Below are 25,218 nucleotides of genomic sequence, written 5' to 3' on the forward strand. Positions count from 1 at the left end.
TCAATTAGGCGCGATAACTACTTTGCCGCTATTAAAATCTTTGGCCAGCCCATAGCATAGGCTTCGAAGGCTAGGCTAGGCTACCTAGGCGTCACCCCCGACAGAGGGATGACATTCGGGCCCCACATTAAGTCAGTACGTGACCGAGCTGCACTCCTACTCGGCGACTCCCATGATCTGCAAGCGAAGTAAATTGTCCTTTCATAACAAGGTGACACTCTACAAAACTTGCATACGTTGTGTCATGACCTATGCAAGTTTAGCACACTGAGTTTCTCGCTGGATCTTCTTAGTGAGTCAAGTTTCCGATCCGGTGGTAGATTCTGCGAAGCACTGCTTTTGCTAGGGCCAGTGTTAGTAGCGCCTCCTGGTTTGAGCCCCGAGAGCTCACCTTCACGTCAGGGATACGCTGACATAGCCATAGTTTAAAAATTTTATAAACAATATTATTACCTACTAGCTGACCCGGCAGACTTCGTAGTGCCTCAACCGATAAATAAAAGACCTAAACTTTTGTATAAAATAAACTAAAAACAAACAAAAGGAATCCGTTCGATGGGGGACACATCAAAGGAAAAACAAAATTGTTATTTTTATTTAATTCCGAGCCTTTCATATTTATCTACCTTTTAAACCTTCCCTGGACTTCCACAAATAATTCAAGACCAAAATTAGCCAAATCGGCCCAGCCATTCTCGAGTTTTTGCGAGACTAACGAACAGCAATTCATTTTTATATATATAGAAGAAATAAGATAGATATACCTAGATATATAGATTTGGTTTAAACTACTTTTTTGCAACATTACAGGAGAGCCATTTAAAATTTAAAACTTAGAAAAATATAACAAAAAACTTGTTCAGCTTACTGATTGTTGATACTACTACTACTAGTTGATACTACTATCTGAAGTCGTCGTGGCCTGAAGGATAAGACGTCCGGTGCATTCACATCTAGCGATGCAATGTTGTACGAATCCCGCAGGCGGGTACCAATTTTTCTAATGAAATATGGTGCTTAACAAATGTTCACGATTGAGTTTCACGGTGAAGGAATAACATTGTGTAATAAAAATCAAAACCGCAAAATTATAATTTGCGTAATTACTGGTAGTAGGACCTCTCGTGAATCCGCGCTGGTAGGTACCACCACCCCGCCTATTTCTGCCGTGAAGCAGTAATGCGTTTCGGTTTGAAGGGTGGGGCAGCCGTTGTAATTATACTGAGACCTTAGAACTTATATCACAAGGTGGGTGGCGCATTTACGTTGTAGATGTCTATGGGCTCCAGTAACCTCTTAAGACCAAGTGGGCTGTGAGCTCGTCCTTTCATCTAAACAATATAAAATAATAATAAAAAAATTATTTTCAATTCCTGCCACATCTGTACTGATGCAAAGACTGCACTGCACAAGGAATTAAGAATCACTAGCAGCATTATTTGTTACCCGTTTGCGGGATTCGTTAGGAATTTTGTTACCATTCTGAATAAAAATATAAATTGCCTATTAAAAAAATATATTTATTTTCCTTATTTTTAATTAAAATTTCGAGACTAGACCGAGACGAGTCTGTTTTTCTTTTTGCCGAGACGAAAAAATGATAGTAAATGGCCACTATTTTACTGAGAATATATGTCATCTCATCTCATTTCATTTAATTTCATCCCAGTTGATTAATGCCGCAAATTAATCATCTTCATTTCATTTCACCCCATATTATCATTTTTCATAAAAATAAGAATTTAAATTAAAATAAGACATGACTTAAAGGTCTTAGTTACCAGGTCATAAAATCCCTTAAAAAAATTAAACATACGAGGACTTTTTGGCGGGAATGCGAGGAGTGAAGTTGTGTGATTTGTTTTATTTTGTGTATATAGTGTTTCTTCAGGCTTAAATATGTAATAACGGTGGTTTATTAACTGTTTAATATCTGTGAAAGTGCACAAATGTGGGAAAATGAAACAAAGCCGCTGGACCTAACTTCTGAGGATCCTCCAAAAGTCCACTGAAAAAATCTCAGTAAATGACCACCATTTTACTGAGACTATATTTCATCTCATTTCATTTCGTTTTCATTTCATTTCATTTCATGCCATGTTTCATATTAATCAACTTTATTTAATAATACCAGATTTCATATTAAAAAAGTTTTCATTAAAATTAAAACAAGACTTGACTTAAAGGTCTTAGTTACCAGGTCATAAAATCACTTTAAAAAAAAAATTACATGCGCCAAATAGGAGTATGTAATTAATTTAGTTCTCTAATTTTTTATTCATAATATTAAGCGCCCACCAAGAACGGCGTAATATTTATAGTTTAAAAATTAACATACGAAATTTTAAACACAAAAAATGACTGAAGAGAGTGCTAGTAATAAAGAAACCCGGGAACTTTATTCTATGCTTCACCAAGAGTATACAATAATGACAGAATAGTAAGTCAAAATGAAGTTTGATTATTATGTATGTACTAAAAACAAAATAACAACAAACATTTACCTACCCGAAATATATTGTTACAGCCGTATGTTGCAAACAGAAAATTTACATGGAATCTATGTTATACCTTCTTATGAGAGTTCATTTCGTAAGTAAATGAAAAAGCTGGTCAATGCTAACCATGTTGCATAAATTCTCTTTTTACAAACAAAAATGTTTCAGTTTGGTACGGCGTGATTTTTGTTCGATCTGGTCTCTACGAAGGGGGTGTATTTAGATTTACAATCACATTGCCTGAAAAATTTCCAGACGATGAAACACCTGTAAGTTTCCTAATGAATAACTTTCGTTTAATAAGAGTACCCTGGAAAAGGTTTTGAAATTTGTTAGATTATTTGACTATATCTCGCATGTTGAATATTACCAATAAACCTTAATGAAAAAAAAACAATACAGCCGGCTTTCTCAAATTTTAATGCAATTTAGTTTATCATATAACATTTCATAGATCCCTGCTGATCTCGATTTAATTTGTAAAGTTATTATAAAATTTGTAAAATTATTTTATAATAAATAATTGGAATAGATTTTGGAATAAAACTACGAAGAACAGTTTTGGATTTGTAAAGTATACAGTAAAAAAACTAAATAATATTTAACTATGAACCATTTATCAAGTGATGATTACAACAAATAAATAAAAAAACAAAAGTGAATATTTATATATTTGATTTTTTATATAAATAAATTGTCTTGTAGTTTTAATCTAATATTTTTCAAATATTATTATAAATTTATCTAACAGGAATAAAACTAGAATATGTAAATAATAAATGTGTAGCCCCTATGAGTCCTAATTTTGATTATGGTTACTTATTTTTTATTAGGTTTTGACTTTTGTGTCAAACTTATATCATCCTGCTATTGATGCAAGCACTGGCCTTTTAAGTCTGAGAGAAGTGTTTCCAATGTGGGACAAAAAGCGTGACCATGTCTGGCAAATACTCAAATATTTACATATAATATTTGATAATTTAAGCATCAAGGTACCTGCCAATACTGAAGCAGCATGTATGTGAGTAAATATTTGTTTATGCAATTCATGTCAATTATGTTAAACTAAACTACATGTCTTAAACTTAAATCATGGGATTACAGGTACAAAACAAATCGAAAATTCTTTATGCAAAAAGTTAGAGAATGCGTTGTTACTAGCATAGATCACATATATGATGATCCACCTACAGAAGACAAACATTATATAACATTTAAACCTTATGATCCTGATATACATGAAAAAGCAAAGGACATAATGCTTACAGCTTTTAAACCAACTGAAGGAGCCACTCAAGGGATGTCATGGGTTCAACAAGGGTGCTACCAACCATTTTCAAAAGAAGAAACAATGTCATAGCCTTTACTGTTTTATCTAGTACTATTAAAAATAGCCATTACCCCTGTGATATTGACAAACAAGAAAAATTGAATAAAGAAGTAAATAAGAACTATCTAGTTCGAAGATATGGGACAAGTGTTTATAAGAAATGAGATTTCAAAAAGACTGTGTGTAAATATATCGCCTTGTGGTAAGTCTATGCCATCTATAAGCCCCCATCATTACTAAACTCCCAAGTGGGTTTTTGGCTTAACAACCTCTAAAAACCCTTTAAACATTGTAATAAATATATTATGGTAACAATTATTTACAATAAGTGAGTAAGTGATACACTTGATAATTTATTTGAGATTGTTATCTAGAATGCTTAGTTTAACAAACAATACATAAATCAAAAACAAATAAAAACTTAGTTTCCAACACTGTTTATTTTTAAATTAAATCTTTTAACATTTTCATCAAACCAATTCAAATCTAATTCATATTTTTTATTGTGCCACGTCAGATGAGTGGGTGGTCTCATGTCTCCATTGTGAAATTCAAAATACTTACTTAATTCTATAGCTAGCTTAGATTTAATCAATCCCACACCTCCAAATTTTTCTTCAGCTACATGGTACACTCTGCCAGTTAATGGCAGCATGTAAACTTTATCAGGGATAAACATTGTTCGTAATAGGTCACCGGCATATCCATAACTAAGAAAATCTACATTGTCTTCATGAAATATATGTGTAAACACTATTGGTAAATCATCACATCTGATATAATTACGCTCTCTTCCACAATGAGACACAAAAGGAAATTCTGCTTCATATTTGCCAGTTTTATTTAGTCTGATCCGTTTAAAAAAGAATTCTAGGAATTTCTTTTCTTTGAAACATGAAGTAAAATTTTTTATCCTAGCGTCATCTAAAAATAGCTGAAAAGAAAAAGAACTGCAATAACACTTATTTTCAATTTAATACACATAAAATTAAACTCCACACCTACCATGCCTTGATGATCAATATAATAAAAGTATTCTCTGATTTTCGGTTCAGGTTCCTGACCCTGAACATAGTGAAGGCTTTTCTTTTGCGAACAAATCTGTGGTATTATGTCTGTGATTTTAGCAATCTTTATCATATTACGTTGCATCATTGTTAAACTTAAACAAACAACCCCTAAATAAAATTGTTTTTAAATATTTTTACAAACAATAACTTTGACTTACTTTACTAACAACTTAAACTTTAAACCACGGTAATAAGCACATAATTAAGTGATAAGATAGGCACTTTCTTGAACAGTATAAAATTAGACGCAAATATGGTTGGTAGGTTGGTACAAAGTACAAATTCTATAGTGTTTAAACTATGTATGCATGTACAATATCATATTACTATAGGTCTTTGTTATATAATATATAAACTTATGATTAATTGTTAAAAAAATCGTCCATCATTTGCTAAAGATGTTGCAATGACTATATTTGAAAAAAAAAACCATGGGTAGGTAGGTAATAACCTAAACGTTTTACAAAGTATGACAATCAGAAATCGATTCATCATAGAATCGATTTTTGACCAAGAAGTTTAGCAGTCAAAAGGCTAAACAAAATTTTAAATCAGCTGTTGGTCGCGGCTACGCCCCGCGCGTTTGGTCAATGTGGTTTCCTGTAAAAATGAAATGGTTTTTTAACAGTTAGGTAACGCCAGTCTCCTAGCTTATAACTATTACTTTAATCATCTCAATCCATTCCTCGTTGCGATGTAAACGATTTACAAAGAAATAAAAACCTTTCACGATTAGAATATTATAAGTAAGAAATGTAAGCATAGATTATACACTTAATATATTAGAGATAGATGCGCAACTCTCATTTTTATTTTTGCTTTAGTTAAAGCCCGGTCCAGCAGGCGTCGCTACGTTCGATTATTAGTCTCCCTACCCCCCACCAGGTGGCTTTTTTAGTAATTTTAATATTTTTAATAACTCTCTTTATGAAAAAATCTTATCGTTTAGAATCGCTGAAATTCCCGGTAGTACTTATGAGTTATTAAGGAATGTTTGATTGTGTTCAGCATTCTAATCGATAAGATCTTTTCATACAGAGAGAAAACAGTTTTTTAAAATAAAAAGCTGTAATTCTCTGTAAGCTATTTAATTTCCCTATATTACAAACAATTTTCTGTTAAAAGATTGTATGAACGTACAATTGTATAAAATTTCGAATAACAATAACTCCTCTAGATTAATCCTACTAGCGTACTTATTAACATTAAATCGAAAGTTATCTAAAAGTTAATTAAGTCTAGATAATCAAATCATTCAATGTCAATTAAGTCATTTGTGCGAAATATAAACATGTCAGCTTTCCATTACAAACATAGTAGACAATTTGAATTAAATTTAATAAATTTGTTTCTTAACGATAGCAGTTCTTGCTTAAAGTTGATCGTGACAGATCATGACCTTGTATGAAAATATTACATCTATAAACACTACCTATGCTTCGTCATACAATAATTGTCATTTAAACTAGCATTGTAGAGATAATACACACACTAAAGTGAATACTAAATTATTCTTAGCATTCTTATAAACATTTAGAAATTTAAGAAACGATTAACCCACAATCATGTTCATAACATGTGACATTTTGTTCTGCACAAAAGTTTTGTTACATGATTTGAAAAACAAAAAAAAAACAAAAAATGTTTAAAAAATGTAAAGATGATTTAAAGTACTCTTAAATATTGATAGTTTGTACTTAATGACGCTTATAGTAATCTTAGACATGATTACAATAGTTATACTTTTATTCCCTATCTAAATTATTTCTATTCTGACGTTTCTGATGCTTTAGCTTTGGTAATACTAGATGAAACAAACAGCAGATTGAAAGAAAATCATCTTAAAGTTAATTACATTCATTACAAACCATTAGTTTGCATTTTGTTACAAAAGAAACTGATGTTCGTTACATGCAAATGAATTATAAACATACACATGCAAACATAAAATGTAAATTTATCTTTTAATCCAAATTAAATGTACATTAATATTACATCTAAATAATAGAAAGGGTTTCGAAAATTTTTATTGCACTCAACAGCAGACCAGCATGCAACCCGGCTCATGATAAGTGGTCACCAGTGCTTATAAACTTCAGCAGTGCCATAGGGGTTGCTGTCTATAAATTAAGTTTTAATAAATTATTAATATACTCAAGTCACAAGCATATTGATTTCACATAATGAAAATGTAAGAAACATAATCATGTTTGGGCATTTTCATTTATATCTGCTCATACAGAAAACACAACTTAGCAAATATATTCCACAGTTAATCTAAATAATTGCAAATAATGCTTTTGAAGACCATTGACTTTTGATCATTAATTAAAATCATCTTGTCGTAGAATTTACAAAAGGTTATTTACAAAAATTTATATCAGTATTTTCATATATTACTAACTTACTAATTACAACTATTCAAACATAATACTATAACTATAAGAACTAAACAACCTATTTTAAAACAAAATTGGCATCAATTTAGTTCTTATGAACTATTTCAATTATTAATTTATAAATTATAAACATATTTAAAAAAAATTAAGATCCCTTGTGAGTTCACGTTCCTTGCTGAATCAGTTTCTCTTCTGAAACGGAGAAACAAAGTATCAAAGTATGTAACAAATATTGAAAAAATACGACCAGGAAAAATTTTGTGTTAATGTAATCATACTTACAAATTAATATATTACATAACACGTTCTGGTTCAAATATAGTGCATCAATCTTTTCATGTTTCAGACATTTTAGTGCTCCTTATAATTTTTCCATAAAATTTTGTCATTATCAAACCTTTGTCTACAAAAATAAAAACATTATTTTATATTGGGTAGAAGGATGAACGTGGTCACAGGCCACTTGGTGTAACTTGGTTATCTAACACCAGGAAACAAAACGTGAATGCCATCATCTAACTTTGGATGTGAGATCAATTGTGCTGTATTTTATTTAAACAGGAAATCATGACTGATTGATCATTCCAAAAAACTAGTTCGGGCCCACTTGACAATAAGCATATAATACACTGAGTTGCAAAACATAAATACTGCCACCCACTCGGGACAATTTTATTAACTGAGGTGTGTGTGTGATAGTACGAGACTTAATACCGACTGTTTTGATCAAAACTTAACATATATGATAGCTAGGCAGCAGAAATAGGAAGGACCATTAGTTGGTGCTAATTCATTTAATTATATTATGAATAATAATTCTGTTAGCAAATAATATACCGGGAAAATAGTGTAAACTCACCGTTATCAAGGCATCCGAAATAGCATTTCATTTTCGATCTTGAGGCATGCTGATTTTTAATAATAAACTTTCTGAAATGAAAATAGTTACACTGGCTTACGAAACGCTAACGAAGAAAAAAGTATTGGAGCCAAGTTATGTCTAAAGAGAATTCAAAACAGAGTTTCTCAATGTCTAATCGTCTAATATTCTCACAAAGCTAAAAGTTGCTCTAAATTAATACTACAACGTAAAATAACTCAAAACAAAACCAAAAAAAAACGATTTAAAAAATTAAAGCGTTATGTACGACATTTTGAAAACTTTTTTTTTTTTTTTGAGATTGTTTTATTGGCCCTGGAGTTTTGAAAACTTCAAAGCAGTGTTTCCACTTACGTTTTTTTTACCACATTTTACCCTAGTTTCTTTTGAATTTATCCCTAAAATTTCCTAAACAACTTTCATAAATCCTTTATATAGAAAGCATAAATAAAATACAGAAAATAAACCACAGCATTTTATTTAATGTAGGTATATATAATCTAAACGCCCCCAGAAGATCATAGATCTATAGGATTAGAATTTTCAAGGAAGTCGACGCATTGCTTTTATATTCTTTTGCTGCACGCAACCTAACACTGTTCGGTTCTAAAATTAAGCAATTGTTTGCTGGCATTCCCAACTTTCTATGAAGCAAGTCGTTCAGGGTTTCGTTAGAAAGCCTGTTTCTTTTGTCAGTTTTTACATTTGAGAACACTGAATAATCTTTCTACCTCAGTCTTTGAAGAAGGAACTGCTAGCAAAAGCGAAATGACAATTACAAGGTTTTCGTAAATGAAATTACCATGATAATCTTTCATGGTACATGAAGTACCTGTATATTACAATACAAGTAAGTTCTGGTGACATCAACGAAAATAGGTAAATAAAAATTTGGCGGATTATACTTATTGGGATTCTGGGGAATCCCTAAGAAAAAAGCAGTGGCTTAATCTATGATTTACTTTACTAGAGGGTTACTGTTGAATCAAACTTTCTTTATAGTTTTTATACACAACTCTCGTTTTATTCTTTTACTTGTCAACTCGACTTAATGTCATTCTCTCCATAAAATAAAATGTTCATTGTTTTACTTTAATTATCGTTTATTTTAAAATTCACAACAGTTACTAGTATAGGCTTTGCTTTTTACCCCGAAATATCCTAAATCCTGGTATTTTTAAAATTGTCTTTATCATCCAAAATATCAGCTATTTTTCCCTAAAAAAGGGAGAATTCCCTAAAAGTGGAAGCACTGCTTCAAAGTACGCTAACATTTTTATTGAGTCAGAACTCGTATCTGCCATCTAGTGAGTTTATTAGTTCATTAAGGCCAAAACGTTTCAAAAATGACCTCGCCGGTTCCTAAAGATGACGCTAGTTGAATGTTCTTTTCCTTTGTATGGGAGTTGCACCCCCCTGAAATGTAAGGATAGAATTAGAATACACCTATTTTTAAAATAATTATTTTTTATTAATTCGACACTGGTAACAGTGGCATGTCAAGAAGGCAAATGGCATACTGAAAACAAAAGAACGAATGAACCGATCTAACTAGGTCACTGAGATTCTATTCTTTACTTTTCAATAAAACAGCAACATCAGATGTATTGTGTGGGTAATTTGTGTGAAAACCCTTTCACTTAATACGTCACAAACTCAATAAAGGCAAAGATTTCTATTCCTTTCGTCTTTTCTTTTCAAATATTAAGTGTGCTATGTCTTATCGTTTACCTGTGAACGAAAATGTTCTGAAATTGCTATTGGGTTGGTTGTTAATCCATGATTTGCGACTCTTCTTTTTTATTACCTCAAAAAGCAGTCCAGCATGCAGTACACCTGATGGAAAGAGGTTGGCCATCTGCGGACAATGGCAAAGCAAGGGGCACCGCAAGACAAAAAGAAAGTACACTAAAGAGAAAATATAAAAAAATATAATTATGAGTATAAATACAATATTGGTACCTAGCCGTCTTAATGAATCGATTTAAATTTGACGTTGTTTGCTACGAAGGCCCTAAGTTTTAATTAATAAAATAAAAATAATTTGAATATTGTAAGTTACGATAGCTTTCTACAAAAGTTTACGGAACTGAAAAGTTATGCTAAGATAAAAGGTCGTTCTCTATAAAATCTAATTTCTAAAATTACATAACTAAATTACTGATCGTAACTTCTGATTTTTTTCCAACACCTCTGTTGATCTCAGTAAATTCTATTTTACCGTAAACTTACTGCATTTCATCTCATCCGACATCTAATCGGTGTGCTTGTGTTCGTCTTGTTTCATTTAATTTTCTTTCACTTTTCATACAACAGGTATGAAATCGATTTTTCGGCTGAATGGACTTAGTTTCCCGTACCTGATCGAATGACAACATTGTTTTATGGGATTTTATGACTTGGTAACTAAGACCTTTAGGTCATGTCTTATTTCTTATTTTTATGAAAAATTATAATATGGAGTGAAATAGTGGGATGAGAAGAAATTAAATGAAATGAGATGAGATGATGATGAAATATAATCTTAGTAAAATGGTGGATATTTACTGAGATTTTTTTCAGTGAACTTTTTTGAGGATCCCGAGAAGCTACGACCAGCAGCTTTGTTTCATTTTCCCAAGTTTGTGCTCTTTCACAAATATGAAACAGTTAATAAACCACCGTAATTACATATTTAAACTTGAAGAAACACTAAATAGACAAAATAAAACAAATCACACAACTCCACTCCTCGTGTTCCTGCCAAAAAGTCCTTTATTGCGACATGATTACGACTCAATAAAATGCACAGATGTACTTAGGTACGAATTTAAATATTTTAATGACACATGAACCATTTCATAGATAATACACATATTTTGAGGTGTTATTCATAGATTATACACGCGTTATTGTCACATTTGTCATTTGTCACTGAAGTATGAATTTATAAAACCTAATGGTTATTGGTCGCAGTAAAAAACATTAAAGTTTTTAATTATTTTAATAAAATATAAGAATTCTTAAATAAACTGTATACTGACGGACTACATTACTGATCTTGGCGTACTAGACCATCATAATGGCCGGTGTTAAGAAAAAACCTCAACTTCCAAAATCTGTTTTGGATATGAAATTTATGAAAAAAACCAAAGAACGGTTAGAACGTGAATTGGAAGACACTCAAGATCATGGTAGTTTATACTCGAACATTATCACAAACGCAATGAGATCAGCATCCGGAAACTATGTCACTGAAGCAAGCTTTATCTTCTGTGAAAACCTAATGGAAGGAAGGTTATCTTTTAAAGGCATGAATCCAGAAATTGAAAGACTAATGGAACAAGAAAAGCTAAAGGAAATACCCAGTGGTGAAATGCAAAAAGATATTCCTGATGACATTCTAGCAAAGAAATTTCAAGCATTCAACAAAAGAAAAAGGGCTTCGAGCACTCCTAGTAAATATACAATGGTAAAAAAAAAGAAATCACATTAGTGAAGTTATTTATTCTAAAATTATTTTAAGCCAACGTTAATTCGTTAGCTTTGTTTTGAAGATATGTTAAAGCAAAATCTTAATAGGAAATAATGTCAATAATAATTTGGGGAGTAAATTGAAATTTAAAAAATATGCACTTGTAACTTATTACATGCCTAGGTATTAATACCACAGATTTTATTACTATATTGGGCCTGACAAAATACACTTGTGACCAAGTTCCAACGGTAACCCACAAATTCTTAAACTCAATAAAAGTGTTGGAAGAATCTGTTAAATAATGGTAATTTAGATAACTGAGAAGATAAAACATGTTTTAAATATTGCATTTGTTTCAAACAAATGTAATATATTTACTTTCTATATTATACAAGACACTTGATGTGCTTATAACTGCGGTGCTGTGTTCAATTTTCACAGGAAGGTACCAATTTGTTTAATGAAATTCATACTTAACTATAGTAGAATTATTTTGTCCGTGCAGTTTGGGTCATAAAAAATTGGAGCGGTGAAGCGAGTATTTCGCTCTCTCTTCCACTCACGAGTCTTATGGACGGGCATAGTGATGTGTATTATTGTTGTCGATAAGCGTTATCAATAGTGTATTTAGTTTTGTCATTTTGTGGGTTAGTGATAAAAATGAAAGAAATAATAACGAATCGAACACTTACACCACATATAGCCGCAGCAAGTTAACGAGAACTTTTCGGGATTTATTCTTATTTCAGTGAAAATTTTTAACATATTGTTGATTACAACACGTGCAAATATTATTTTGAATAAATTCTGCCGTTTTGATATAAAACAAAGGAGTATCCATTGTTTCACTAAATAAATTCAGAGAACGAATGCATAAAAACACATTACTCTTCGACATAATGTACTATAATTTGCAGGTAAGTACAAATGACTCTTAACATAACAATGTCTCACTACCCTTCGTATACCGCCCCGCCGCCGTGTACCTGCCTTCGATGACTCATTTGTTTTTATCGATAATGGTGTTGCGCCCGCGCAACCTGCTCACCGCCCTAGCCGGGCTATGTTTTATGACCCAAACTGCACCGACAAAATAATTCTACTATAGTGGAAGGAATAATAACATGAAACAAATTAAATCTTCAGAAATCAGGATTTGCATAATTACTGACAGTATTTTTTTTTCCTACCTGAGCTAGCCTTGAGAGGCTATTTAAGCGGAACCTTAACTAGTAGGTGAGCTCACGGGGCTACCTGAGGACGTTGCTAATACGAACCCTAGCAAGAGCCGTGCTTCGCAGAATCTACCACCGGATCGGAAACGCGACCCACTGAGAAGATCCGGCGAGAAACTCAGTGGGCTGTATCTGAGGGTTAATTTACTCGTCGAGCCCTTCGTCGCAAGCGACGGGTTCGACGAGAACGGTGACCGGTGCTTGAGGTACCTAAAAGCACCGTTAGTGGATCGGGTGGATCCGAAATGACTTGTTTGGGGCGACGTCGACTGCTTTCCATTCTTTCTGCAGGATCGGGAATGTACTGGCAGTATTATGCATTGTAAGCCTAAAGAATTCCTGTGTTCCAGTTTGAAGGGATATGTTATTCTATACAATTAAAACTGAGACATATCTTAGACAAGGTAGCATTCACATTGCAATGTTTATGGGCTCAGATAACCACTTAACTGCAAGCAGGGTCGTTCACCAGTCTAACTTAGTGTATTTGTTGAAAAAAAAAGTGGCCTTATATATTATGGATTTTGTTTGTAAAGTTAAGGTGACAATAAAAAAATAAGATTATCCCATTTTTTATTGTATTAAGCTTTCCTTATTAGTTAATAGTTTATATTGTGTAAATACAAATAGCTGCTTTTAAAAGTGTGAGCATTTTTTATTTATATGAAGTTAAAATTTTCATTATACATATTATTTCATAATAATCATATCACTTTGAATATTTCATAATAGTCAATTTAATGTTTTAATTAAAATTTTATATCTGTATATATTATATTTAGATATTTTTTAAAGATTTATTTTGTTCATCAATTGCTTGAAGAGAAATGGCCAAATACAGTGTGTGGTTATAATAAAAATTTATTCTTGTTCCCTCACAAACTGACAGTGTTCTCATTAATCAAAATTAATTTTCTTCAATCAAACTGAATTAGGTAAAAAATTTAACATCTTGTATTTGAGTCGTCTATTATCAAAGGCGGCAATCTGTACATTTGGACAAAAAATTTTTATTGATATGTCAATACAGATTTATTTGAATATAATCGTCTCCTTCAAAGAATACGGTTCAAAACCTGCATTAAATAAAGGTTAATAGTTAACCTGTTATTTATCTAAGATGTCGTTCCGAAGAGTTTTGTGACTGCCAATGGAATACAAAGTCAATAATTCGTTTTTCTGATTTACCAATCATTGTCCAAAAGTCAGATTGCCGCCTTTGATAATAGACGACTCATTTGTCCTATTGTATATATTTATGATTTGTCAAAATTTATTACTGTTCAAAAATTTATTATAAAAATATGTCTTTGTATCATCATACTTTAGTCTTTCGCCTTATTTATTCAGAGTACTGATTGATACTGATATATGATGACGAAAGCAGTTGAATCAATCTAAACCCTGTTGCATCAAGGTATGAAGGTCTCTAAAGGCAGCGCCAAGTCTACCTTGAAGTGTCTGGCGCTTAAGTAAGAAGGCTCGGACATCAAGCAAGAGTCGATGTATTTGCATACACTTTGAATATCTTTCTTCACGAGGTATGTCTACCCCAAGAGTTCTCACAGGAGCACTCACATTCGCTCGAACCACCGAGGAGAAGTTGCGCACTATGAGTCTTAATGCATTACAACCACATTGCATGTATCTGAAACAATATTAAAAAATATAGATTTAAATATATGTAGTTTTTTTTTCTTGAGCAATTAGGACAATTTAAAATGTACTTACGATTCATATTTGCTTTGTAGGAGTTCAAATATTTTGGGCAACATTAATAAACATATATCCAAATTCCACAGAGACCTAGAAAATATAATAATATAAAAAAAAAATTGAAAATATGAAAAAGAAAATATATAATAATATATATAATGACATTATTAATAAATAACAATAGTAATTTACAATTAAAAAATCTTACGGTTTATGTGCCATGACATTCAAGATATCCAGGATCACTGAAGTGTCTTCCAGAGCAATGACAGATTCTAAAGCTGTTTTTAAGCTCTTATTTACTCTCACTGAATGAAATATCTAAAATTGATTAAATATTATTAACAACTAGTAAAATTTTGCTACACATTGCGGAGGGTATTATCGAATATGTGAAATACCATTAATTGTTAAACATGCTTGATTACCAAATACGACATCCGAGTATGTTAGAAATTTTATAACTACCATCTGAACATAACATAGTTGTTAACAACTGATTATTATTATCGTACTCATCATACTCATAAAAATACTCATATCATACTCATAAAAATATGCAATTAAGAGTGTATTTCTGTTATTGTTGTATTGTTTGTACTACCTGCCATTAAACTAATTAATGCCCAATTTACCTGATTTTTTTTCTCATATGTGTTTAGGGTAGAAAGTACATTCTATTTTCGATTTTGGGAATTAACAAGTTTATAAAAAAAAAAAACTTCTAATACATGATGATATTTGAATGATTTTGAATATTTTTAAACAAATTATATATTAAATTAAGTCAATTACCTGTAAAGCTCTCTGCCTCGCAGTGAGCACGGCCATCATAGAGTCGTGTCCCCGCATCATGACGCCGAGGACTTCCTGCTCGCTAGGCTCCACGACTACTCCGCGTGGCCCGCGTCTGGTCCCACCCTCGCGCACTCCTCGCTGAATACGTTAATTTTAAGATAAACTTAAGGCGATAGTGGCCGAAATATTATTCGAATATATATATCAAATCAAATCAAATGAAATCAAAAAAAAATTATTCAACATAAATGAAAGAACATACTTGTTGTATATATATTCGAACAACGTTGCATCGCTATATATTCGTATATAGCGATGTAACGCTGATTGTAACTATACTGAGACTTTAGAACTTACATCTCAAGGTGTGTAGCGCATTTACGTTGTAGATGTCTATGGGTTCCAGTAACCACTTAACACCAGGTGGGCTGTGAGCTCGTAAACACATCTAGGCAATAAAAAAAATTAAAAAACCTGTTTTAGTTACGACGATTCATCATAAAATTAAGAGTTGGTTTCGGATTCATTTTCACATGCTTACTGACATCAGTGTGCTTAGTAAGCTTTTTAACGTTCTCGATAGCGTAAAAGTTACCTGAAATTTGTATGTAGCTGGAACAGTGCCCCTAGCGGCAAACATAGGCAAATGCTCCAACTCTATACAAATTTGACTTAACTTTTACGCTATCGATAACGTTCAAAAACTCGCACTAAGCACACTGACTCGTTAAGTCTGTCCGATTATTTATTCAGTATTCTCGCCTAATTTTGTTGCCCTGCCAGTTGCGCGCACGAATGTGCTTTGGTTCTTCCCATGTAATTTTAATTTCGTAAACATTACTCTAGAATAATGTGAGTATTACGACTAGGTTGGCAGCAGTGGCATTTTTGATTCTAGGAACTCTAGATAAACGCTAAGTCACTTGCCAATTTAACAAATGATTATATAAAATATGAACAGATGAAACTGTTGACCAAGTTAAATAGTGACAAAAACATTTATGTCCCAGGAAATCTTAGTGACAAATACTGCGAGATTTTTTATAATTGGAACGAAGTTCCTTATCGCGCGTTGTGAAAGGGGGCTAGACGGAAAAAATTCTTACGAAAAGTTGTCACGACACTTTTTGCTATAAATTCTTACGAAAAGTTGTCACGACACTTTTTAGATCCGTCATTCTGACCAATCAACGTGTAGGCGCTTATCGCGTGACATTGCTCGTATCCAATTGGTCCGCGTAATGAGTACAGTTTCTCGAGATAGCGTTTCAACAATAGTAATTTAGTTCATAGTATTGTTTTTTTCTTCTTCATAATGTAATTTATTATTATAACTTAAAAAAAAAAATACAATTCCTTCACTAATTAATCGAAAGGCACTTCGTTCCATCCGGGTGTCCCTTGACACCTCTGAAGTTTTTTATTTTATAGTGTTGGTGAGGCGTTTTATAAACGTAAACTGTGATGTATTACTATGACTATTTATGTCGACAAGTTCTACATTCTTGTTTGAAGCCTAAGGCTGCAAAATGTGGTTATATTACAATACAATTGGGATTCCGACCTCATGTTTCAAGGTGGATGGCATATTCAAGTATCACCTATGGACTGCATTAATAACTAAGAATCCAGATTGACTACAAGCCTAGCTAAAGTAATAAGAATTATTAAATACCAAACCTAAAAAAGACATAAACGTGTCAAATCCTAAAGAAACTAAAACAATAAGTGATTAGTTTGATTTCCTATTTCGAAATTGAATAGGATTTTGGGTGTACCCTACGCAACACCACTGATAAAAATACAAACTGAAAAACTGTTGTGTTGATACATCAAATCAAGTTTGGATGTAATGATGAAAACAAACTTAATGGGTATTTACTTACGGGTAAAAACTCATCTAGGTCGAGCCCAACCGGCCTGTCTGTGTTGTACGGAATAAATTCTGGCTCAGACTCTCTGTCCGCAGCGTTTACACTTCGGTTTACGGTCACATTATCATGAACGCTGTCGACCCGGCGTCTAAAAAATTCAAAACAACTTTTATAAAGATGATTCAATTAATAGATTAACACAAATGCACGGTTAATAAGCCAGCGGCTTGGCTCTACTCCTGGTAATGACAATGTCCACGAGCGACGGTGACTACTTACAACTAGATGGGCCGTATGCTCGTCTGCCTAAGGGCAATAAAAAAAAAAAAACAACGGCAAAAAAAAACTGTTTATGCTGTGAATATATTAATCAATTATTAATCAATTTCTTTACCTCGACGTTTCACTCGAAGTTCGTGTGAAAGATAACGATCTGGGACCTAATGATGGCGGGCCCAACGACATGTCACTATTACTGGGTCTAAGGTTACTTGTGGCTAGAAAAAAAAAACAAATATCTTAAGATCGAATTATATTTTTTTCAGTCTTTAAATGCATGATAGAGAAACACGATGAGGCCTAAATAAATAAAAGTACAGTGAGCTACAGAAGTGTTTAGATACTTCTAATGATTTGGTTAGTTCGATGAATCTTGATACTTGAATCCAAATTAATAAAGATAAAATAGATGATGGTTTTATTTAATGCATCGGTGATAATAAAAACTATTTAAGGAAATAGTTCTTTTTTTTATTTACCCTACAAGTTAACATAATGAATGTTCGGTTTTTTTTTTAATATTTAAGACATACATATATTATGCCTGTGTGTTCGTAGAATTGATATTGTGCAAATTAGCCGCTGTGTGCATATTCTTCAGACAAAATAAAGTTAGCAGAATTGTGTTAATAAGTGCACATAAAAGAGAGACTTATCGAAACATCCTCTGTCAGTTAATAGTTAAACTGAATAAAACTTACTCAAGTCTGTAGATGATTTAGTTTCTTTGTATGAATTATGTCTATTGAGTGAACTTGAAGTTATACTATTGGCAGTGTAATCTCTCAAGGTTGATGTTGGAGATGTAGCAAACATTTTCTCTTCTTTAGTGTTGTCCATCACCCCTGAAGCGTAAGCAATAATATGCTATATACATACTTATGAGATCACGAATAAATAATAGCGATACATAAACATTATCCATTTTGTATTTGTCCCAAAAAAAATCATTTGCACTTACTAGTAAAGCTCTCAGTTTTCTTTTCAATCACTGTATAGTGTTCTTTAGTGGAAGTGGGTATCCGTGAATAATGCTCAGTACGATGTCGTTGCGGCGGCGAGGGTATAGGCAACGGTCGTGATGGTTCACTCAGTACCAGCTCACGAAGCGTGTCACTTACTACGGTATCCTTCTCCACCGACTCGTGTCCTGGGCAACCATTATAAAATCGTTCATTATTATGGGTGTAGATGCATATTGGTAAATTAACTGAGTGTAATGTTTGGCCTGAAATTGTTTACTCAATGTCGTAGGTATAAAACGCCCGCACTACTTTTTTTGTTTTTTTCCTACCTAACCTGATAAGCCTTTAGATACTATTTCAGCGTAACCGTGGCTAGTAGGTGAGCTCACGGGGCTCAAACCTGATGACGATGCTAACACGAACCCTAGCAAGAGCCGTGCTTCGCAGAATCTACCACCGGATCGGAAACGCGACCCACTGAGAAGATCCCGCGAGAAACTCAGTGGGCTGTGTCTGAGAGCTAATTTACTCGTCGAGCCCTTCGTCGCAAGCGACGGGTTCGACGAGAACGGTGACCGGTGCTTGAAGTACCTAAAAGCACCGTTAGTGGATCGAGAGGATCCGAGATGACGCGTTTTGGGCGACGTCGACTGCTTTCCATTCTGTCCGCAGGATCGGGGATGTAGTTACCGGCGGCCACGATGAGAGGGTTCTCGTGTCGTGCCGCTTTATCGAAGTGGCCCGCACTAATTCTAAGGACACACGTTTTGAAAGGAATTTCACTATGAAGAGATAACATCCTGTATCAAAAAACAAACCCGCAAATATTCTTGATTCAGTCAAGTCAATTCTAGTTTCGGTTTAAAGGGTGAGACTGCCATTATGGAAGTCACTTGAGACTTTGGCCTCGTGCCTCTGGATGGATGACAGCATTAAGCTTGTGTCTGTGGTCTCCGGGTTAACTTTACACGAGGTGAGCAGTGAGGTCGTTCACCCATCTAAGCAACATAAAACTAAGCCGCCTTGCATTCTTATATTATACTAGCCGTACTCGCCCGCTTCGCTGGACATTTAAAATTAACATTATTATTTATTGTCATTATCATTAGGCAGTCCAACACTCATATAAATATTAGACTATCCATTAAGTATATGTATTTTCTACATGGATACCAAGTTTCAAGTCAATCGGATGCATGGTTCAGTAGTTATAACGGAACATCCGTAAAAACCACTGTAGATTTATATATTAGTATAGAGTATAGATTATATAGCATTACAAAACAACCAAAAATCTTTTTCATTATTAATATTATTTAATTAATTAGTATCGAGGCTTTTAATCTCTAGAGTGGTTGGATTTCGTTGTCCCGGAGGGAGTAAATTAGTCGTAGTGTCGTACCTGATAATGAATAATCATCGGAAGATAAACTTGTTGCTGGAGGCGGCGTTCTATTCACTGAAAATGATATTCATATGTTAACGCAACATATTTAAATTATATGTATATGTAAAGCCTATGCCGACACTCACATGCTCGGGAGGGACGAAATATTTCAGTGTAGTCATTAAAATTTGATATGACTGCGCCTGAATCCTCATCAGCTTCTGTACCTGATGTTGATTCTTCGGCAGTTTTCTCGTCTAAAAGTGTTGGTCTATGTAAAACTGAAAAGTTATGCTTATATTAAAAACTGTTCAACCTTTATACAGCAGTAGTTATCAAAGAGAGAAGCAGAAAAAACTGTCTTCAGTAACTGGTTATGTTTGTTCGATTGATATACAGACTTTAGCATTATAAAACAGATCTATACAATACCTCTATTAGAATGAATGAATTTTGGAATGTGGGTTCTAGTTTAATTTGGGAGTACAGGAGCTGAATCCCACCATATAATTAAAAGAGTTTCAACTAGACATGCAGCATGCAAATGCAGAGCTATGAATATCACAATGAAACACTATTAACATAACTTATACTTATTATTTAACAGTATTACATAATTATTGATTGTTTATTTGTTATGGATGAAAGTAGGTGTTATCGTATATAGTAATTATAGTAGTTATGTAGTATAAGACTGTTTTACTGATGATAGAAAGTGAAAACTTGGTTTAGGACTCAGGAAATACTTGAAGGTGAATTCTTTGCAGTTTCATGATATGTGGAAAATATGGTTTCTACCACATACTAGGGATGTACAACGCTGCAAAGTTTCACTAAATAAACATTCAATTAAGATTTACTATGATTTCAATTTAATTTGTTGGGAATTGTTAGCATCCAATTCACAGGGAAAATCTGTAGCCCATTGGAGAATATTGGTAACAGTTGCTCATAAAATACCTTCTTTTTGTGGTTTTTCTTTTGAGAAACTTTTACGAACAGAATGTCCTTTTTGAAATGGCGATAGATCTCTAATGATCGCAGGAGAAACCGGCGGAGGTCCACCAAATGGATGAACTTTGCTCAAGTCCACAACTGTTAACACAACATACGTTGAATGAAATGATGCAGCAATCTGGAAAATTATTATTTCAAATTTTACTTTTTAAATCATTGCATGACTAAATATCATTTGAAGAAACTAAAGGATTACAATTCAGAACTACTTGTGTGTGAACAACATACATACCAATTGTGTATGAGCCACTGTTAAATCATGAATCTGACCCCAATGTCCAGTTACAGTGTCCATTACTCGAGCAGGTTCCCAACCGATCACATGCAGGCCGTCATTAGCACACCCAAGCAAAGTTCCACCATCTTCACTGAATACCATGTGCCTAAATGTAATGTAATGAACTGAGTATTGATTTTTTTTTACATATATTGTCATTCGAGATTGAGCTTCCTGCTACATTATTTAACAATCTGGGTACCTGATAGATGTGTTATCCTTTTGAAACTTGGAGACCAGTTGAAATTTTTCCATATCCCAAAAATTTACTGTCCTGTCCGTGCTGCAACTTGCAAGCAGGAATTCATGTGGATGAAATTTGACTGAAGTCACAGCTGAAGTGTGTTCAGTGAACTCTTGTAGTACTTTACCTATGCGGACATCCCACACTTTCACAATACCTGTAGTCCATGTGATAGAAAAAAAAACAATATTTGGTTCAAGTTATTTAACATTAAAATAATAATAATAATGGTAGTTTCATTGCCCAGGAAATCAGTGACCCTAACTACTGTACTATAGAGTCTAGCTGTGATTCAGTGTGTTGGTTGGTTATACAGTACAGTCTATAACGGCAAACTGAAGTAAGTGACAAATTTTTCATGCTAAGCAGATGTCATCAGCACTAAAGTTTTCAAAAATAAGTAACTTTCAATTTCTTTTCGTAATGAGTTTAATAAAAAAAGAAAGCTAGAAGTGCAGATATTTATTTATAAATCACCTGGACCAACATAACACATACATGTTAAAAACAGAATCACAATAAAAAGCTATCACTGAATTTTGGATGTGAGATCTGTCTGTGTTATTTCCAACTAAACTAGAAAAAATTAAGATAACTTACCATCTTCACATGCAGATGCAATCCACTGTCCATCGGGGCTAAACTGCAGGCTATTGACAGCAAGTCTATGACTAGAGTAAGTTACAATACATCCTCTTTTTCTAGTGTCCCATAGTTTAACATTACTGTCACAAGAACCTGTAGTTAGATAATCACCATATGGGTGAAAATCCATACACTTAATGGCTCCTTTGTGCCCTGTGAATGTTCTTAACAGTTTAGCAGCTTCCAAATCCCAAATTTTTAAGGCACCAGTTTGTGAACCAGCACATACTAAGTCTTCTGAATGACCAAAACACACACATTCTACAGGGGTTGTATGTCCACTAAGACTCTGAAACCAATATATAATTTTTAAGTTTAGACTATTCCATCTTTAGTGTTATCCTGGCAAATATGATAGGACTGAAACTCTACATAAGGTCAGGAAAAAGAAAAGCAAGAAATACCAATTGAAATTGAAAATAATTATCCTGCAAGTCCTGCCAGAAGCATTAAAGGTTTTTAGTGTGCACAGGCAGGATGATAGTACCATATACCTCAACAACAGTAATGAACCAATTGATATCAAAATCTATGCTTGATTTTCATAGCATTATTTTTTCTTTTAACTAGAAAGTTATTCATAAATATAGTTTACATTTATTAAAACACAAGTTACAGATAAATCACTTACCATTAAACAACTTTGTCTTCCAATTGCCCATAAATTTACTTTTTTGTCATCTCCTCCAGTTGCTAAAACCTGATTGGACTTATGTCCCATTGCTAGGCAATTGACATTTGCTTTGTGTGCAACAAATTCTTCTGAAAATTAAAAGTGAGTTATGGCAAATCATATGCTTATTATGGTAATAAATATATTAAATACTCAATGTTATTGATGAATTATGACGTGACGTTCCAATACTAACGTAGTTTCCATGATCTTCGGGTAGCTTCCATTGTAATTAATAAATTATTACGAGAACTCCATGAAAAGAATTTCAAGCTTCAAGATCAGTAATGTTTGGGTTACAATATTTATAAATAAAATTTGAGAGTATTGTGCTGAAAAAATATTTCTAGCAATATGTAATTAAAAACACTTTACTGTCACTTAGAGTATTTTGTCGCTTTTATGAAATTTATTCATTCGAATGGCGTGTACTATACATTAAATCCACTGTATCCTAGATTTTAATATTGAATTTTGACTAAATCTGAAGCATTTTGATTTTTTAGATTTGACAATTCATTTAATTTTTTTTTTTTTTTCTTCTTTTGGCAATAGCGTTTACTTTTTGCCAATGACGTAAATTAAAAGATTGGGAAACCAAGTTAAAATAGGATACGAAACACGAGAAACGATCAGATAGGTAGGAAGAAGTTTGAAACGGATAATAAAAATTTCATAAATATACATAACTTACAAATCAAATATTTAAACTTTAATATGGTTCTGAAGGATGAAAGATGACAGTATTTTATAAAATATACATGGATACATAACTATACAAGATATACAGGTAGGAAAAGGAACATTAAGAGATATTAGATCATTCAGGAATGAGGAACGGTCGTATAGAGGACATGAAAAGAAAATGTGATCTAGATCACATTTATCGGATTCACATTCACATATATCAGTAGATACAATGCCTAATCTATTAAGATGAACAGGAGTGCAAACATGACTCAAACGCATTCTTATGATAGAAGAACATACTAGCTTATTGCATTTGGCACAGAAAAACCATGGCTTAAATGAAATAAGTGGCTCTAAATAAGTGGTAATCTCCTGCCTTTTGATTGACCAGTTTCAGTCCAGAGTCTATTCCAGCGATCCTGAAGGTGAACTGCAGGAAGAGCGCCTAGATCCTGACAATAAAGTTTATAAGGGAAAATGTCACCATCTTCCACAGCTTCATTAGCTAGTTGGTCTGCTTTTATATTACCAGGAATGTCACTATGGCTAGGGATCCATACAAAGAGCACAGAAAGACCAAAATAATTGCATTTATATAATAGATTTCTTATTTCTATGACAACAGAAGAAATATTTTTTGATTTAAATGGGAACCTATTGAGAGACTGTAAGGCACTTTTTGAATCAGAGAAAATTATTGTTTTTGGAAGTTTAAATAGAATAATATATTCAATAGCCTTAACCTAAAATAGAATAATATATTCAATAGACTTTTTGGATGATCCTCCTTGATCGTTCCTGCACCCACATCACCCCTACCCTGTGTGGCAGTGGAGCTTCTGCCTGGGCAGTTGGGTTTGCCCCGAGGCCCGTTCCGTACCCCCGAAAGGGGGTACGACGACCCTTCTTCTTACATAGTGACGTCATTCCCGATCCTGCGGACAGAATGGAAAGCAGTCGACGTCGCCCCAAACACGTCATTTCGGATCCTCCCGATCCACTAACGGTGCTTTTAGGTACCTCAAGCACCGGTCTTCGTTCTCGTCGAACCCGTCGCTTGCGACGAAGGGCTCGACGATTAAATTAGCTCTCAGACACAGCCGACTGAGTTTCTCGCCTGATCTTCTCAGTGGGTCGCGTTTTCGATCCGGTGGTAGATTCTGCGAAGCACAGCTAGGGTTCGTGTTTGCAACATCATCAGGTTTGAGCCTCGTGAGCTCACCTACTAGTTAAGGCAACGCTGATATAGTCTCTCAAGGCTATCAGCTAAGGTAGGAAAAAAAAACGTAGTGAATATCATGTAAAAAAATGACATTAAAAATAATGCTCCACTTCGGATATCATCAAATTATACGATTTGAATTTGATTATACGATTGATTTAATTTTATTACAAAATACTAGAAACCACTGAAATTTCTATGCTGGTTAATATTCAATATTATTAAAAATAACTGAGTTTATTAAAACCGCGCTAATCGTACTTTAACGACTAATTGGCCGTCTTCACTGATATTTTTTTGTTGAAGTATTGGTTGAAGTTTGTTAAATTTTCAATATTTTTTTGATCTACATCAGAAATAACTAAAGAGTATAAAAGCACATGTTAACAAAACGCTAGTATATACGGCCATTGCCAGCTGACTGACAAAACCGGTGTCGAATATATTAAGTGTATAATCTATGAACCGGTGCATGCGCAATGTAGGTGTGAGGTGATGGTTTGCTAGATATAAAATAATTAATAATTGGGAATTTCATTGTTTTTATGATCGAACAATCGCC

General features: G+C 33.3%; 4 protein-coding genes and 1 long non-coding RNA gene across 7 annotated transcripts; 2 read left to right on the forward strand and 3 right to left on the reverse strand.

Annotated features, from left to right (window-relative positions):
• Positions 1-1,823: 1,823 nt before the first annotated feature.
• On the forward strand, positions 1,824-4,260 carry LOC114252865 (protein crossbronx homolog). The gene is made up of 5 exons (XM_028187540.2): positions 1,824-2,440; positions 2,528-2,592; positions 2,667-2,767; positions 3,332-3,519; positions 3,603-4,260. Exons 1-5 carry the CDS (start codon positions 2,358-2,360, stop codon positions 3,856-3,858), a joined length of 693 nt encoding a protein of 230 aa, XP_028043341.1. The 5' UTR covers positions 1,824-2,357; the 3' UTR covers positions 3,859-4,260.
• Positions 2,903-4,983, reverse strand: LOC114252866 (UPF0598 protein CG30010). The gene is made up of 2 exons (XM_028187541.2): positions 4,834-4,983; positions 2,903-4,762 (listed from the first exon to the last, which is right to left on the reverse strand). Exons 1-2 carry the CDS (start codon positions 4,981-4,983, stop codon positions 4,250-4,252), a joined length of 663 nt encoding a protein of 220 aa, XP_028043342.2. The 3' UTR covers positions 2,903-4,249.
• Positions 4,984-5,373: 390 nt separating this feature from the next.
• On the reverse strand, positions 5,374-10,555 carry LOC149503115 (uncharacterized). Its single transcript, XR_016325794.1, has 3 exons — positions 10,410-10,555; positions 9,985-10,085; positions 5,374-5,498 (listed from the first exon to the last, which is right to left on the reverse strand). It is a non-coding gene; the product is annotated as an uncharacterized LOC149503115 (long non-coding RNA).
• Positions 10,556-11,039: 484 nt separating this feature from the next.
• On the forward strand, positions 11,040-13,433 carry LOC114252838 (M-phase phosphoprotein 6). Its single transcript, XM_028187506.2, has one exon. It carries the CDS (start codon positions 11,239-11,241, stop codon positions 11,650-11,652), a length of 414 nt encoding a protein of 137 aa, XP_028043307.2. The 5' UTR covers positions 11,040-11,238; the 3' UTR covers positions 11,653-13,433.
• On the reverse strand, positions 13,430-25,076 carry LOC114252847 (katanin p80 WD40 repeat-containing subunit B1). Of its 3 annotated transcripts, XM_028187516.2 has the most exons (16): positions 22,941-25,076; positions 22,703-22,833; positions 22,027-22,360; positions 21,385-21,583; positions 21,138-21,288; positions 20,849-21,023; positions 20,035-20,169; positions 19,904-19,960; positions 18,498-18,686; positions 18,238-18,381; positions 17,652-17,754; positions 17,270-17,405; positions 15,381-15,521; positions 14,794-14,906; positions 14,601-14,675; positions 13,430-14,517 (listed from the first exon to the last, which is right to left on the reverse strand). In XM_028187516.2, the coding sequence occupies exons 1-16, from the start codon at positions 22,969-22,971 to the stop codon at positions 14,262-14,264; spliced, it is 2,370 nt and encodes a 789-aa protein (XP_028043317.2). In that variant the 5' UTR covers positions 22,972-25,076; the 3' UTR covers positions 13,430-14,261. The 3 variants fall into 3 exon arrangements, with proteins under 3 accessions (XP_028043317.2, XP_089596434.1, XP_028043318.2); XM_089740308.1 differs by lacking the exon at positions 20,035-20,169; XM_028187517.2 differs by lacking the exon at positions 18,238-18,381.
• Positions 25,077-25,218: the final 142 nt, after the last annotated feature.

Source organism: Bombyx mandarina, chromosome 04 (genome assembly GCF_030267445.1).
Source record: "Bombyx mandarina strain Sakado chromosome 04, ASM3026744v2".
Lineage (NCBI taxonomy): Eukaryota > Metazoa > Arthropoda > Insecta > Lepidoptera > Bombycidae > Bombyx > Bombyx mandarina.